The 16,332-nt window shown below is 43.7% G+C and overlaps 11 protein-coding genes across 11 annotated transcripts; 7 read left to right on the top strand and 4 right to left on the bottom strand.

Moving 5' to 3' along the window:
- Positions 1–206: 206 nt before the first annotated feature.
- RET2 (LALA0S06e08548g1_1) lies at positions 207–1,835 on the top strand (the record flags this gene model as incomplete). Its single annotated transcript, XM_022772074.1, has 1 exon — positions 207–1,835. One exon carries the CDS (start codon positions 207–209, stop codon positions 1,833–1,835), a length of 1,629 nt encoding a protein of 542 aa, XP_022629214.1.
- A 283-nt stretch (positions 1,836–2,118) lies between these two features.
- PRE4 (LALA0S06e08526g1_1) lies at positions 2,119–2,916 on the top strand (the record flags this gene model as incomplete). Its single annotated transcript, XM_022772073.1, has 1 exon — positions 2,119–2,916. One exon carries the CDS (start codon positions 2,119–2,121, stop codon positions 2,914–2,916), a length of 798 nt encoding a protein of 265 aa, XP_022629213.1.
- A 266-nt stretch (positions 2,917–3,182) lies between these two features.
- Positions 3,183–4,265, top strand: PDE1 (LALA0S06e08504g1_1; the record flags this gene model as incomplete). The annotated part of the gene is made up of 1 exon (XM_022772072.1): positions 3,183–4,265. The coding sequence occupies one exon, from the start codon at positions 3,183–3,185 to the stop codon at positions 4,263–4,265; it is 1,083 nt and encodes a 360-aa protein (XP_022629212.1).
- A 46-nt stretch (positions 4,266–4,311) lies between these two features.
- Positions 4,312–4,692, bottom strand: KGD4 (LALA0S06e08482g1_1; the record flags this gene model as incomplete). Its single annotated transcript, XM_022772071.1, has 1 exon — positions 4,312–4,692. One exon carries the CDS (start codon positions 4,690–4,692, stop codon positions 4,312–4,314), a length of 381 nt encoding a protein of 126 aa, XP_022629211.1.
- A 913-nt stretch (positions 4,693–5,605) lies between these two features.
- On the top strand, positions 5,606–6,157 carry BRR6 (LALA0S06e08460g1_1; the record flags this gene model as incomplete). The annotated part of the gene is made up of 1 exon (XM_022772070.1): positions 5,606–6,157. The coding sequence occupies one exon, from the start codon at positions 5,606–5,608 to the stop codon at positions 6,155–6,157; it is 552 nt and encodes a 183-aa protein (XP_022629210.1).
- A 417-nt stretch (positions 6,158–6,574) lies between these two features.
- Positions 6,575–7,735, bottom strand: RAI1 (LALA0S06e08438g1_1; the record flags this gene model as incomplete). The annotated part of the gene is made up of 1 exon (XM_022772069.1): positions 6,575–7,735. One exon carries the CDS (start codon positions 7,733–7,735, stop codon positions 6,575–6,577), a length of 1,161 nt encoding a protein of 386 aa, XP_022629209.1.
- Positions 7,736–8,085: 350 nt separating this feature from the next.
- Positions 8,086–10,200, top strand: GUS1 (LALA0S06e08416g1_1; the record flags this gene model as incomplete). The annotated part of the gene is made up of 1 exon (XM_022772068.1): positions 8,086–10,200. One exon carries the CDS (start codon positions 8,086–8,088, stop codon positions 10,198–10,200), a length of 2,115 nt encoding a protein of 704 aa, XP_022629208.1.
- An 87-nt stretch (positions 10,201–10,287) lies between these two features.
- Positions 10,288–12,177, bottom strand: RMD8 (LALA0S06e08394g1_1; the record flags this gene model as incomplete). Its single annotated transcript, XM_022772067.1, has 1 exon — positions 10,288–12,177. One exon carries the CDS (start codon positions 12,175–12,177, stop codon positions 10,288–10,290), a length of 1,890 nt encoding a protein of 629 aa, XP_022629207.1.
- Positions 12,178–12,618: 441 nt separating this feature from the next.
- RTF1 (LALA0S06e08372g1_1) lies at positions 12,619–14,310 on the top strand (the record flags this gene model as incomplete). Its single annotated transcript, XM_022772065.1, has 1 exon — positions 12,619–14,310. The coding sequence occupies one exon, from the start codon at positions 12,619–12,621 to the stop codon at positions 14,308–14,310; it is 1,692 nt and encodes a 563-aa protein (XP_022629206.1).
- A 171-nt stretch (positions 14,311–14,481) lies between these two features.
- Positions 14,482–15,636, top strand: TAD1 (LALA0S06e08350g1_1; the record flags this gene model as incomplete). Its single annotated transcript, XM_022772064.1, has 1 exon — positions 14,482–15,636. One exon carries the CDS (start codon positions 14,482–14,484, stop codon positions 15,634–15,636), a length of 1,155 nt encoding a protein of 384 aa, XP_022629205.1.
- Positions 15,637–15,741: 105 nt separating this feature from the next.
- On the bottom strand, positions 15,742–16,254 carry ANK1 (LALA0S06e08328g1_1; the record flags this gene model as incomplete). The annotated part of the gene is made up of 1 exon (XM_022772063.1): positions 15,742–16,254. One exon carries the CDS (start codon positions 16,252–16,254, stop codon positions 15,742–15,744), a length of 513 nt encoding a protein of 170 aa, XP_022629204.1.
- Positions 16,255–16,332: the final 78 nt, after the last annotated feature.

Raw genomic sequence — 16,332 nt, 5'->3', positions numbered from 1 at the left:
ACGGCAATACACAGAAGACTCAGACCTCAAATCGATGAACTGATGCCATTGACCTTGAATACACTTTGAAGCTTGAACTCAAATATCACGATCTACGACTAACTAAATTTTACCTGTCCAGTTTTTCAAGTAAATAGGGACAACAAACCAGTACTGTCAAGTTTGATCGGATCCATTAAAGAGCACCAATTCGAGCCTGAGTTACAATGGTAGTGATCGCTGTTTCCATCATTACAAGGCAAGGAAAACCCTTGCTTTCCAGGCAGTTTAGGGATATCAGCAAGGACCGTGTAACGGAGCTTCTCTCGAACTTTCAGGGACTGGTTAGCAGTTCTTCCTCGCAACACACCTTTGTAGAAGATGAACATGTCCGCTACGTTTACAAGCCGTTTGACGATTACTACATCATTTTGATTACGAATCGACAGTCGAACATAATCCAGGACTTGGATACATTGAAGCTGTTTGCACAGAGTATGAACTCATATTTAAGCAGTTTTGATGAGCAGGAAATCTTCGAGAACGCGTTCGAAATTTTGGGTTCGTTCGACGAAGTCATAACCATGGGCTACAAAGAAAACCTGTCTTTGACGCAGATCAACACATATCTGTCTATGGAATCACACGAAGAGAAAATTCAAGAGATTATTGAGCGAAACAAAGAGTTCGAGGCAGCAGAAGAGAGGAAGCGGAGAGCCAAGGAAATCTCCAGAAGAGAACATGAACGGAAAATGGGTATACCCTCTACTAACGGTTTAGATGCCATGCGTTTTCACTCGTCAAACGACCCCAATTTATCCAACGCGTACAGTAGTTATTACAGCCAAGCTTCCGCTGCAGCTCAGCAGTCGTATTATCAGACACAACAAAAAAGCACGGCTGCTGCAGACATTCCGGTCAATGTTTCGGACAGTCCGGTAGGAGGTGGTAGAGGACTCAAACTTGGCGGCGGCAGGAAAAGCGGCCTGAGCGCTGCGGCGTCTCAGTTACAACAGCCTGCTAGACAGAGCACATCTACAGTCTCAGCCTTGCAGATTGAGGAACCCGAGAAGCCGGCCAACAACGGTATTTTAATCTCCGTAAAGGAACTTATCAGCGCACAAATTTCACGCGAGGGCAATGTTCAAAGTTCTGAGCTCAAGGGTAGTTTGGAGTTGCGTGTGAACAACCAGGAATTGGCTCATGCCAGAATCAGCCTACCTTCACATATTGACGCCAAAGACAAGTCTTTCCAATTCAAGACGCATCCTAATATTGACAAAAACTTGTTTTTAACCTCTGGCGTCATTGGACTGCGGGACCAAAAGAAGGCATTCCCATTCAACGACCAAAGTCTGGCTGTTCTCAGGTGGCGCAAAGTAGGGGTTACTGATGACGCCGCTTTGGCACCATTGCGCATTTCTTCATGGGTGTCTCCGTCTGCAACTGATCCAGGTCTGTTTGATGTCACATTTGAACTTGAAACTGCAGAGGAGTATGCGGAAGACCTTGATGATGTTCGTGTGGCGATTCCAATCTACACTGAAAACGTCCGTATCAACGAGGATTTCAATGATTTAGGCGCTACTGTTGGGAGCGTTGACGACGAGAATGGAGTGATTATCAAGATTGCTACCATAAAAGCGGGCACGACAGGTGCTGTGTCACTCACGCTCGAAGCAGAATACGAAGACGCTTTCTTCCCTGTTTCCGTCGCTTTCAGCAACTATAGAGCTCACAATTCCTTTACAGGCATGGGTGTTGGCCAGGTAATGAGCTCTCAAGAAGAAGACGGCGCTCAACTTCCATTCGACGTCACTGCAAGTCTGAAATCCGAAGAGTATTCTGTGGTCTAAATGAAATAGCAGTATCTAGCGTATAGAAACCAAACTAACTGATGCCATTCAGTAACTGCTTTGGCTCATCCATCTGTATAAAAGACCGAGCATGGCAGTGAACCTGCTCACCATCGCTACGTACACAATGATCTTAAAATGTTAAGAAGTTTAGTTTGCCACCCTTAGCGAAGTAAGATACATGGCACAGTCATCTCGTTGATAGGTTTTCCGAAGAAAGGAACGTTATAGCTGGCACTCGTACAGCTGTTAGAAAACTGACTACAACAATTGATATATCACAATGAATCACGATCCTTTTGAATGGGGAAGACCTTCTAACGAAGTGTACGGCGAATACAATAAGACGATTGCCAATGCATCTCCATATCCAAGTATGCACACACAGCAGCCGATTGTAACCGGTACATCTGTCATTTCCATGAAATACAATGGAGGTGTGGTGATTGCAGCAGACAATCTCGGTTCATATGGGTCTCTTCTGCGGTTCAATGATATCGAGAGACTCATTCCAGTGGGACGCAACACTGTAGTTGGAATATCGGGAGACATATCAGATATGCAGCAACTAGAGTATCTGCTAGAAGAAATGCAGACGGAAAACAACTACGACAACCAATATGCAGACGAAGAAGAAGCTTTGAGGCCCAGCTACGTTTTTGAATATCTCGCAAACGTGATGTACAGTAGGAGATCCAAAATGAACCCACTGTGGAACGCACTTATTGTGGCCGGTGTTGAGGACGCCAAGCCATTTCTGAAGTATGTAAATTTGTTGGGAGTTACCTACTCGGCTCCCTCGCTTGCTACCGGATTCGGAGCTCACCTTGCATTGCCACTATTGAGGAAGGTTGTCGATGTTGAAAGCGATGTCGAAAACACGGACCTGGAAACTGCTAAAAGGTCCATCGTCGAGGCCATGAAGGTGCTGTTTTACCGTGATGCACGCTCTTCCAGAAAATACTCGCTGGCAATCATCGATATAGAGAAGGGACTAATCCTTGATAAGAACGCCAAGGTCGAGGATATGGTCTGGGGATTTGCAAAGGATATCAGAGGCTACGGTACTCAGAAGGTGTAGTTAAATAAAAGTCCCCCGAATGGGGATATAAGAAGATAATAAATTGAATCATCAATCCTAATGGTGTAAAAAAAGCTGAAATTAGAGGAAATGGGATTCTCTCGGCTCAATCCTCTTCGATAAACAGCGGCCTCAGCTTTGTCGACGTCCAAGCGCTAGTCAGTTTTAATGTCACATGTAAAGTTAAATTACAGTGTCCCTAGTAATCAATTATATAGGATGACGGGAAAATAATGGCTATTCCTCTGTAAGAATCTAAACCCACCATGGCAAGCTTCGAAGTTAGCATCTTAGGAGCCTCAGGAGGACCTCTCGATGGCGGTAATCAGGGAGTTCTTATTTCAACTCCTGGAAATCCCCTAAACAAAAAGTACATATGCGTAGATGCAGGGTCAGGCCTGCGACAGATAGCGAGCATGATAGTATCCCAAAATGGGAACGTCAGCATGGGTGAAGGTTGTAGGAGCGATCCGATCGAAAGTTTCTACGAAAGGCTCGAAGAGCCGTTGCACAGCTTTGTCGATTCAAGATCGGAAATAGTGCGTGGTTTGGGTCCGGACGCTATGTTAGAGTCTAACGAAACGGTGATGAATGGAGCGCTCCGGATCTTCAGTAACATGAACGAGTACTACATCACGCACCCGCATTTGGATCATATTGCAGCACTGGTGATCAACTCGCCGGCATGCTTGGCCACAGAAAAAGTTTTATGGGGGCTACGTACCACTACAGAAGCCTTGAGAAAACATGTATTCAACGATATCTTGTGGCCTAACCTATTTGCGCAAAATAAAATGAGTCTGGAACTACACACCTTAGACGACTACCAGTCTCATAAGGTGAAAAGCATACCCAATTGGATCATCACTCCGTTGCGCGTCAGTCACGGAACAACCGTGGAAACTCAGCTTCCGTGTTTGAGCACTATTTACCTGATCCAAGACAAAATTACAAACAACGCGGTTGCCATTTGCGGTGATTTAGAATCAGACGTTATTTCCCGAAAACGATGGCTGGCTAATGCTTGGAAACATTTCAGCGCAACCGTACCCCTGGAGCGATTGAAATGCATATTGATTGAGTGTTCATGCTCCAACGCCACTAGGGACGAACATCTGTATGGCCATCTTTCTCCCAATTACCTGATACACGAGCTGAAACAGTTAAGTCGGGCCTATGGTAAACCGCTGGACGGCCTTCAAGTCATTATCATGCATGTCAAGATGTCTGTAGGTATGCGAGATCCACGGCTGGTTATTCTGCAAGAAATAAGAGAGCTTGCTGCAGCCCAAGAGCTGGGTGATGTGCGGTTCTCGATTGCACTACAGGGGTACACATTTGTACTATAACAGAGATTTCATTAGCTCTTTTTGGGTGTTAAATTACATAGATATTTCATAGAGCGCCGCCGGCGTTGATGGAATCAATTTCAGCCTCTGCGAACGGACGAAGCTGGAATCTGGTAGGCAAATCGAAAATGGAATCCACCTCGTTTTCTTTGAGAGGCCTGGACGTGAATGTGTAGTTAGAACCGGTCTTTGCCCCGGCACCTTTCTGAGCAGACTTGTTGGTCTTGTAAGGCACAACTTCAAACGGTTTCAATTTGCTGTGAAAGTCTCCTGCGGGTTCACATTCTTTCGAGCCAGGCAAAATGCCATCCATCGTACAGGGGTGTGGAGTAGCTGACCCAGAATGCTGTAATAGGGGATGTCTTCCTCCGACGAATTTGATCATCGGCGTATAAGTTTTGGAGAGTCGCACGGCAGTTTGGCGCATTGTGTTGGTTTTGGATAAGGGAGCAGGTGAGTTTTTAGCAACGGATTTGATATTCGGGGATATCAGGTTTCCGTTTCGCTTGATGGAAGAAGAAGCAGGTCTCAGAAGATAGTTAGCAATTGACTTGGAGAGAGACTGGAAGAAACTCAGCTTGGCGATGGTGCAATGAGCACGGTATTGGAAAGAATATGAAAACGGTGTAGTAGCAATATGGATGCAATATCAATGCTTCAATGGCCACTCAACTGTAAGTATTAGGTATACTCACTAGTGGTTTATAGAGGATCCAAGCTCATATCATATGTAGCCGAATATTCCGATTCGTTTTATTCAAACTACCTCAAAACGTGAAAGGTGATATATACATCAATCTTTTAATTGGTTTTCTAATGGGCACGTGACCAAGAATTTGAGAAATGGTAAGGAAATTATTTTGGCATTGATACAGAATAATTGGAAACATTGGAAACTGGAAACAAATGGGAAACAAACTGGAAACATTGTGATATCTCAAAGAAAAACCAACTGGTCAGCCTATGGCCTGATTATATGAAGCAACCATGATACAGCTTTACCCCCAACTACTAAGTTTGTGACTATCATTGTTTTGTTTTGTAGGGCTTGTGAGAAAGATGTTTCGAGAGAGGTCCAAAAATAAGAATTTGAAACTTACGAAAATTCTAGACATAAGGTCGCTTTGAACATGTAATGCTCAAGATACTCATTTTGTCTACTAGTCAGTACAGTCCCGATACTTTGGTAATTCTGTCTTTTTAACGCAATCACTTGATACTATTGTCAAATACTATATAACGTCTTATGATGAGCTGATGAGCTCTTCAAGAAAATGTAGCCTATATGCTGCACTACAACCATCAGACAGGGTTTCGAGCAGCCTACTCGTGCATGGCGTATGACGACAAAAAATAATGATGTAGGCTTTCAAAAACGATCTCCTTCGTGTTGGACAGATCCAAAACTACTTTCAGGATATGTGCAGCTTATTTTTAATACTCTGATCGTATCTGGCTTGCTATTCCTGTGTGTGAGATTCATCCAGCTCATAAATCGAGACGTTGATAGGAAACTGCTTTTGCAAGCAGCTGGAGCAGCACGAACGGTCCGAGAATGTAGAGCCAAATACTTCAAAAACCGATGCGAGCCTGAGTCAAGGGCTCCATGGTTGGAATCACAATGTCTATATTGGTCCAGATGCATGAATCAGGAAATTCCAGAGGCTACAGATCCGCAACATTCTGCCGTGGTGTGGGCTGAGACTCTGGCCGAAATAATCAATGGGTTTCTCAAGCCAATCAGCGCAAAATCGCTTTCCATACTATTGGTAGGCTCTTGCGCTATTATCATCGTTTCGAACATGGCATTTAAGAGCTACAGAGTAACTTACGTGCCTATCACGGATAGTGTTAGTCCCAAATATACACATGACAGACAGCCGGATGACTAGCATCGGAGAAGAAGATATATCGAGGGAGAGATCACTTTTGTTGCACACGCGTGTTGCTTAAATGGGCCCAAGACCGTACCTGCGGGGGCTATGCATATGCGCCTTTAATATCGTCAAGAACCAAGCATAAACGTGTGCGTGACGTAAAGTGCCACATCTTTTTTCACATTAATCATTCATGGCGAAGTTTTACTTGGCCTGAAGTACCAGATCTCGAGCCACAAGGATCGAAAGCGCACGGTATTTTCAATAATCTCTAAGCGTGCTATCAAAATGTGCTATTATCATTGAACAAACGAACGCAGGATATGTGTTCTGATTGTAACTTAAATCCTGGTTGTGAAAGTGCACAGAGGAACACAATCTTTTGCCTCAGACCGCAGAATACCAATTATTTTTCGTAGATCTCAAACTATACTAAGAACTACTTTCCTTCGTAGCAAGCTCTTTTCTCCAGTCTTTAAATTCGGAACTCAATATGCTTTCGCCCTCAATTATTCCCTCGTATTCCTCGTCACCTTGCTCGATTTCGCTTAATTTCAAGTGGTTGTTTTCAAAGCGAAGTCTGTAGGCCTTCATATGATCAGTTGCTTCTTGGCGGGGAATACTCTCTAACAGCCACTCTGTCAAGGCCCCGTACCATCTAACAGCATCTACACATGCATTGACCAATTGCTGGTTGTTCGTCTTGAGAAGAACGGGTATCTCGTGCGTCGAATACTCTTCCACTGATTTCAATATGAAGTTGTCGTCGCGAAAGCCATAGATTATGCGGGGTATGCCGACCAAAAAGCATTGCAGCCAGGTCTTGAAAATCTTTCTTTCGAATCTGCGAGCTTCGGCGACAGAGGACACACCCTTAGTGCATTTAAGTTCTGCGTAATGTTTGAGATTATCAGATCCACTCTCGGAAAAGTCAAAAACACAATCTACCTCTGCACCCATCACTAATTTGCAGGAGCCCACTCCCGACCTTACAACTGTCACGAATTGTTCTCCGTTGTTGCATATTTTCTTGGGCCTTTTCTCGAGACTACCTCTGGGAACCTGAGAAAGAGGTTTGGACAGGGTGGTCAGGTTTTCAAATTTGTAACCGCTGTAGTATGAACGGTGTTCGATCGAGTTATGGTCGACTTGAGTTGTACGATGCTCAGAAACTTCTTTTATGAAAAGTTGGCCATTAAAAGAAACTACTCGAAGTTCCACGCGATTATATTGCGGACTGTCAAATGCACAAGATATGAGCTTCCGCATTACACCTCTGAATGTAACAATATCGGCAGATACTTTTTTTTCCTTGCGTTGTTCATAAGCTTTTATTGTTCCAAGTAAAGGATTCAAAGTGCATTGGTCAAAATTTGGGTCCTCGGTACATTCCTTGAATTTCTTGATGCCTGCGCTCAAATCCAGATTTTTGTTCAGATCACTGTCCGGGAAATAGAAGTAACTCAGTTGGGAATTATCGTAAATCTTAAATTCGTTCTCTATGGTTTTGCTGTAATGACCAATCTCTTTCGGTTGACGTAAACTACTTGTAGCACTTCGCTTCTGCACGAACAAATTGGAGGAGAGTCCCATGGTCCGCTATTGAAAATGTCTTGCTAGCGTCTGAAATTCGGATTCTTCTTTTAAGCTTATAACTCAAGACCTTATTTGAAAACCTAGCCAAATTTTTCTTTAAGACTAGCAATGGTACCGCCAAAATTGTTACAGGGCGATTTATCGGGTTATCGTTCTGTTTAAGGCTAAGCTTTGAGGTGATGCCAGGCTTTTTGTGGATGGGGTTCAAGAATTAGCGTATGAAGAGATTGGTGGTGATATCTATAAAATTTTCCATATTACATCGAATAATTTCAAGACTTGAAGGTTCAGTCAAAATCAACTAGATCATTTTACCTTGGATCATTGATTTCGCACCATTGAGCAGCATGACCAAGCTGATTATTTCGAGCAAAGCGCCCGTCGTGGCCTATTCGGAGCTTATTGCCGCCCGCCTAGTGAATGCTGCTGAACCATCGAAAATCGATGTCGAATTCACTGAAGACAAGAAAGCACCAGCTGCTGTTTTGGAAGGTACACCTGACAGTGTGTTGCAAAGAATTGTTGCCAACAACTCTAAAGTTTTAGGAGAGAACACAGAGGACGCGGCAGCCTGGTCTAAATTCGCTGCTGAAGAATTGACTGTTAAGAATTTCGCCAAGCTTTCGGGCTCACTGGAGAAACTAGACGCTCATTTGAACTTCAGGACTTTTATCTCTGGTGAAAAATCATTTTCACCAGCTGATATTGCGTGCTGGGGCTCTCTGAGATCTAACGGGATGGTTGGATCCATCATCAAGAACAAGGTGTACATCAATGTCTCCCGTTGGTACACACTCCTGGAGCAAATTCCCGAGTTTGGTACAGCCCACGAATTCTTGACCAAATCCGTGCAAGAACTTAAAAAATCAGCATCTAGTGGCAAGAAAAAGGAGACCCACAAGGCCAACTTTGAGATCGATCTACCGGGCGCTAAAATCGGCGAGGTTGTGACCCGTTTCCCACCAGAACCTTCTGGATATCTGCACATTGGACACGCCAAAGCTGCCATTCTCAACCAATATTTTGCTCAAGAATACAAGGGTAAGCTCATCATAAGATTTGACGACACCAATCCGTCGAAGGAAAAAACCGAATTTCAAGATTCGATCTTGGAAGATCTGGAACTTTTGGGCATCAGAGGTGACAGGGTTACCTACTCCTCTGATTATTTCCAAGAAATGTTTGACCTCTGTGTTCAGCTTATCAAGGATGGTAAGGCTTACTGTGATGACACGCCAACGGAGAAAATGAGAGAAGAACGTATGGACGGTATAGCCTCAGCAAGAAGAGACCGTTCCGTCGAGGAAAATCTCAAGCTTTTCACTGAAGACATGAAGAATGGTACTGAAGAGGGTCTGAAAAACTGTGTTCGTGCGAAGATTGACTACGAGGCATTGAACAAGACTTTACGCGATCCCGTCATCTACAGATGCAACTTGACTCCTCACCATAGAACCGGCTCAACCTGGAAGGCTTACCCAACTTATGACTTTTGTGTTCCTATCGTTGATGCATTGGAGGGCGTCACCCACGCCTTGCGTACTATCGAGTATAGAGACAGAAACGCTCAGTACGACTGGATGCTCAACGCCTTAAAATTGAGAAAGGTACACATTTGGGACTTTGCCCGTGTTAACTTTGTTAGAACCTTGTTATCTAAGAGAAAACTCCAGTGGATGGTTGACAAGAACCTAGTTGCAAACTGGGATGATCCAAGATTCCCCACGGTAAGAGGAGTAAGAAGAAGAGGTATGACAGTGGAAGGTTTGAGAAACTTCGTTTTGTCGCAAGGCCCCTCCAGAAATGTGATCAACTTGGAGTGGAACTTGATCTGGGCTTTCAACAAGAAGGTCATTGACCCAGTAGCTCCTAGACATACCGCTGTGATCAACCCGGTTAAACTGCACATTGAGGGTGCCCCTGAGACTCCCGACGTGCAATTAAGACCTAAACACAAAAAGAACCCTGCCGTTGGAGAGAAAAAGGCTATTTACTACTCTGACGTTCTCATCGATCAAGATGATGCCGATTTGATTCAAGATGGCGAAGAATTGACTTTGATGGATTGGGGTAATGTGATCATTACCGGTAAGAACGCTGATGGGTCCTTAACCGCTAAGTTGCACTTGGAAGGTGATTTCAAGAAAACGAAGCTGAAGTTGACTTGGTTGGCTGACACTGAAGACAAGGTTGACATTGATCTTGTTGACTTCGACCATTTGATCACGAAAGATAAGTTAGAAGAAGGTGAGGACTTTGCTGATTTCCTAACACCGGAGACTGAGTTCCATACTGCTGCCGTTGCTGACTTGAACGTTAAGGACATGAAAAAGGGTGACATCGTTCAATTCGAAAGAAAGGGATACTACAGATTGGACTCCTTGGCATCAGGCGACAAACCTTATGTGTTTTTCGGAATCCCAGACGGTAAGTCAGTTAACAAATACGGCGCCAAGAAATAACTTCGTTAAATAGCCAGCTATAAATAATGTAAGTCGTGTTTCTCAGGCCGTTGAAATATTATCAAGGGACAAATAACGCTTACAATGCTAATGATGATTTTTGACTTGACGGATGATGAATGACCTAATAACTATCTCGCCAATCGAGACCAAGACACTGACGCAAATGACGGCAATAAACCACCACGTTATCTTGGCCATGTTCCTTTCAGCCACAGAGTCAACACAGATATCAAAGAACTCTAAAAAGACTTTACACCTGTCGTTTAGCACTTGAGCTCTCTGGTCGATTTCAAGATATTCACGCATGGCTAGGTACAGTGGGTGGAGGCTAGGTTCAAAAGACCAGAAAAATTCTGGTGTATCCAGTACGCTAGAGGAAAGATTCACATCCACTCTAAGCTTGAAAAGTTTACCAGATTTTTTCAAAAGCTGTTCACGCTTAAGACCCAAAGAGCCATATAATGCCAGTCTTTTCGGCAGCTTTGACACTGTACCTAAAATAGGAGATATTCTAGATTCAAATCTTGACAATTTAGTAGATTGAGCAATTGAATGGGACAAAGTCAGTTTAGTGATGTGATCCCCCGATCGAAGGGTAACGATGTCATTGAAAATACTCGGTCTCTCAATATCCATGTCATATTCGAAATGAAACTGTTCAGTTTCAATATCTTGCTCATCTAAAGGCCTGATCACCAAATCGTCATACTCTGCAAACGCGATATCTCCAAGGATGTTCTTCTCTTGAATTTCTGTGAAATTCCAAAAGACCACAACACCATAACCAAAAATGAACATCTCCGCATGTTGCTGTTTACTAGCGTCATATGTATCTAGAGACCGAGTCTCCTGTGACTGTGATGACGGTCTCTCAGGTTTCGATTGTTTACCCGAGTTATTTCCATCCATCTGGTCATTTGTGCTTTCCTCCGCGAAAAATTGGGGCTCACCTGGGTCGAATAGAGCTGTATTACTGTTTGATGGATTGTGTAGATGGTCTGGAGTGGGTATAACGTCAAACCTGTCGTTCTCATTGACGAAAGATTCGTTCAACTCAAAATTATTATTCATGTCTTCTACGGTCTCCACTCCTGAATAATACTCGTAGTGATGATCTCGTTGCTCACTTTTATCAATAAGTCGATCTATAAGAGTTTTTCCACCCACTGTCTTCTTCGAAACGTTCGACTTAATTCTAAATCCTTCTTTACCAGGTAGCAATGGCAGGCAGTACGGGACGTAAAGGCACTCATCGTATAGTCTGGGAGAGACGTCATGCGTTGATTTGAGAAACGTGGAGGCAAGCTTGGTGTTAAAACCTTCGGCAACGTTATAGGCCGTTATTCGAGACAACTCATTGTGTAAGTTCGAAGATCTGTCAAAATGCGCCTTTGACTTTAAAGAGTGCCATTTTCTATCTAGATGCTGCAGGTTGCTTTTCTTTTCTGTTCCCTCATCAGGTATTAAGACCAGTTTTTTGGAAGTTTTGGAGGTTCGAGGAGGCAGAGGGTTAATCATTTTTGCATGTTGAGCAGACCGCAGAAATCTGCCGTCTGTTGGTGAGTTAAGGTCATGAGACGACGACGACAGTCGTTCTTCCCTGCGACCGGATGGGACATCAGAAACATCTGATAGGATGTTGTCGATAGAAATGTCACTGAATTTGCCCTGTTGCTTGGCTTTTTGGTTACTCTTCGAGCGACGACCCGGTGGAAAATCACTGGAGCCCGTATTGACACTTCCACGACGTCTCAAACCTGGTGTAAACCCTGCAGAAACGGCCCGAAATCTTTCCGGGCCGTCTTGTCCTAATCTGGAAGCCTTACCGCCTCTTATTCCGGCTGCGTGTCCTGCAAATGGCGCACTGATTCTCTTAGCTGAGGACCGTGCATCTGTTACCAAGATTGACGGTGACCTTTTGGACATTGACGTCCTTCTGTCAGATCCATCCATAGTCTGTGAAACGTTGTTCATTGCACCTAAGAGTATCCTTTGGAAGCCGATCGTTCACAAACTATTGACGCGTGTAGTCCCTCGCAATCAGAAGCGAGATAGTGTTTTCAGGTGACGCTTTAGAAGCAGACTCTTGCTCAGTTTTCAGTTTTCTTAGCTCTTAAATGTGAAGTTTATCTGTGATTAATTTGAACATGATACATATTAATATATCTTGGAAGGTTATTATTATTCAATAAACATTTTAACAAGTCATCTCACCATTTAGTTGTGCAAAGGACAAGGCTGACGAAAGCACTTTTGAGCGTACAAGGACTTTTTGAAGAGGTGGCGCACGGGGTTTGTGCTGGTGAAAAAAAGTGGGACTGATTTAGGCCTTTTTTCATTATTTGCAAGCGTTTTATTTCTCGTAAGAAAGTTAAAATAGAGATCTTCAACTGACTATAGTAGCATTTTGAAAAGATGTCGGATATCGATGAAGATTTGCTGGCTCTAGCCGGAGGTGCTAGCAGTGGAGAAGAAGAAGAAGAAGAAAAGCTGACTGTGGGAACGGCCAAGAAAAGATCTAAGTTTGACAGCAGTAATGGAGGAAAGAGACGAATTGTCGATGAAGACGAAGAGCAAGACCAGGACGAAGAAGATCATGATGGCTACAATCCAAAAGATGGTGGCTTTGTCTCTGAGGAAGAGGAAGAAGAGTCAGATCCGTTTCCTTTAGAAGGAAAATACAAAGATGAACGCGACAGACAGCATCTAGAATCTTTGCCAGAAATGGAACGTGAGTCGTTGCTCTTCGATAGATCCCAGGTCATGCAAAAGTACCAGGAACGCCGTGTTCTGAGAGAACGTGCCAAGCGCATCAGAGAGCAGCAACAGGAACGTCAAATGCAGCAAGATAGTTCCAAGACACGGTCTTCTGCAAGATCCACGCGTATCACGGGTCACAGTGACGCTAAGGAGTCTGGTCTGTCCAAGCTCAAAAAGCAGCGCGCGAAAAAGAGCGCGAGTTATGACTACAGTGATGAAGACGAAGCACAGGACGAAGAGGAAGAAGAAGAAGAAGAGGACGAATACGGATATCAGGACGAAGAGGAAGAGGGCGATAGCGAAGATGACTACCAGCCTGGGTTCGGACGCAACAAGTCTGCTGCGGACGACGAAGATGTGAAGTGGGCAGAAGATGAAGATCTTGATCGCGATCCAGAACTAGGAGATTTCAACAAGATTAAAATTGGACGTTCCTTCGTAGCAAAGTTCTGTTTTTACCCAGACTTCAATGACGCAGTCAAGGGTTGTTACGGAAGAGTAAATGTCGGTGTTGACAAAAGAAGTGGTCAAACACTTTACCGTATGGTCAGAATTGAGAAAGTGTTTTTGCAAAAACCTTACAACATGGGCAAATTTTTCACGAATCAGTATCTTGGTGTAACACAGGGCAAAGACCGTAAGGTTTTTCAGATGAATTTTTTCAGCGATGGGGCCATCACTCAACCAGAATTTGAAAGATATTCAAATTCTTTAGACAAGCAAGAGATAAGCAAGCCTTCTCTCTACATGCTGAATAACAAGTCAAACGAGATCAATAATTTTGTCTCCCAGCCAATAACGTCCAAACTAACGGATGAACTTGTGCGTAACAGAATGGTTTTCAATAAAAAGCTGTCAGGCACCAACGCTGTTCTGGAAAAGACAATGCTCAGAGACAAGCTTCAGTATGCCAAAGAGCGTGGTGTTGAGAAGGATATTGCGAAGTACTCTGCACAATTGAGAAATCTGGAGAAACGACTATCCTCATACGAGAAACATCACGAAGACGACCAAGCAGGATCCAAAAAACTTGGCGCACTTACATCCAAAAACAGAAAGGCCAACATGGACAGCGGTAAAACCGTCGAGGCAATCAAGAAGGAAGACACTCCTTTCGACGCAAAAACTGATCCTTTCAGCAGGCTCAAAACTAGAACTAAAATTTACTACCAGGAGTTACAGAGAGAGGAAAATGAAAAGGCTAAGGAAGTTGCGCGCCAGGATCAACTTCAAAAAAGTGCAGACGCAACAAAAGAGCGTAATATGCCATTACCAAAGTTTAAGAGCTTAGGCGGACTGGAAGAGATTGTAAGTGGGATTGACTTTAAGCTTAGTCTAGACGTATGAGGTTAATGACAGGCTTCAGCTCATCATAGGGTTAAGCCTCGAGCTTCGGTAGCTAATCCCGGTCTCTTATCCAGCTCTGGAACGCTTTATAGGCATTTCTTGTATTAATTCACTTTATGTAATTAATGGTTCGTGATGAGCTTTTGAAAAGCTCATCATAGTTTATCCGCCATGAGCTCGATGCTCTCGAGCAAGCCACTGGGAGATCGGATCTCTGATCTAGCACTTGAGCACTATAGCAAGCTTCAAATTGGTGGCAAACCAGCTCTACGATCAAATGGAGTTCAGGAATGGACAGTTTTAGCCTGTATTTTCGCAATCAACGAGACGAATGACCATATAAAGTTAATATCACTGGCTACAGGTGTGAAGGCTACACCGGACAAAGAGCTGCCAAGAAGCCGGGGCAAAATACTTCATGATTGCCATGCAGAAATTTTAGCAATTCGAGGGTTCAACACAGTTCTCTTGCAACAGGCGGGGCAAATTAAAGCGTCTGGCAAGAGCTCTGACAGTGATATTATATGCATATGCCAGGGCCGGCTAAGAGTAAAAGAGACATTATCTTTTGCACTCTACGTTTCTCGAGCTCCTTGTGGTGATGCAAGCATGGATTTGCTGGAAGACGATGATTCTGCGGTTTGGAACGATTCAGATCTCGGTCAATATGTGGATCCGAATATAAAGACAGTATTAAGAGGACGTTCAAACTACAAAAAAAAGGGCTTTGTGAGGACCAAACCAGGTAGAAAAGATTCCAATGTGACCTTTTCTAAGTCTTGTACAGACAAGCTTTGTTGTCGTCAAATTATGTCTCTATTCAACGCCTTGAATTGGGACTTATTCGACAAACCGGTATTTTTGAAGTATATCGTAGTGCCACACGTTTCGACAGCACTGGAGAATGGGTTTATGCGTGCTTCTAGCACGAGAATGAAATGTTTTGAAAATGTTAGACCACTAAAACTCTTGTCATGCTCTGAAGGTTTTCCCGGGGATAAGAAAAATGACTCTCAAGAACCAGCTCTTATGGGTTTGATCCAACTTCATGTGTGTTCTACACTCCCTCCTCTTCAACAATGTATCGTAAACGGGGTTAAAAACGGTTCATTTGTGAAAGCACCAAAACCCTTAAGAAAGAATTGCGAAACCTTGGTCAGTCGCGCGCACCAGTGGCGATTGTTTCGAGACATCCGTGGTTTGGAAGACACCGCCAGTTACTGTGACTATAAAAACCACCAATTTGACAGAAACGCTCTTAAGCTGAGAGTCCGGCAAGCTTTATCCAAGGATGGATGGGTTTGCACGGGACGAGATGACTGCTAGCAAAAGGATCTAAGAAAAGTAGAAATTTACTTTTAGCTTTACTATATGCTGTTGGAAGAGAAGAGTCTTTACATAGAATTTTATCACGAGAAATACTCACTCACTCTAGTCTTCCGGTCCGTCGTCTATCAGTTCCGCGTCTTCCTCATTCACCAGGTGTTGATTGTCTGCTGCAAGTTCCGCTCCTTGCAATATGTCAATGAGATTTTCGAGGTCTGGACCGTGAACGAGATCAAGTGGTTTTTGGCCAGCTTTGTTCAAGATCCTAGGGTCAGCACCAACCTGCACCAGATTTTGCGCGATAAATGTTCCATGTTCCGGCTCTACAGATGTATAACGCACTGCTGTATGAAGCGGTGTGTCACCATCCAGTGTGTTACGAGGATCAATCTCGATACCACCTTCCTGATCAAGAATTTGGTCCAGAACATCCCACGATCCGTACTGGCAGCACAGATGAAGGCCTGTATTGCCCATAGGGTCACAAGAGGTGTTGATCAAATCTGCAATCTTTTTCTCGTCGGATCCAAGCTCTTGGAACACAGTTTCTAATAAATCAACATTGTTTCGTCTTGCAGCGTCCAGTAATTGTTCCTGCAAAGAAGCCCCTTCAGTCATTCTTGTAATGATGTTCCAAATAAAGTAGTGCTTTCAGTTGAAATTGACTAAGGTAGGAATTGTAAGAGCTTGATATTC

This window comes from Lachancea lanzarotensis, scaffold LALA0S06 (genome assembly GCF_000938715.1).
Source record: "Lachancea lanzarotensis genome assembly LALA0, scaffold LALA0S06, whole genome shotgun sequence".
Taxonomy (NCBI): Eukaryota; Fungi; Ascomycota; class Saccharomycetes; order Saccharomycetales; family Saccharomycetaceae; genus Lachancea; species Lachancea lanzarotensis.
The sequence above is the reverse complement of the archived record's forward strand: the minus strand, read 5'-3'. Positions and strand labels throughout refer to the sequence as shown.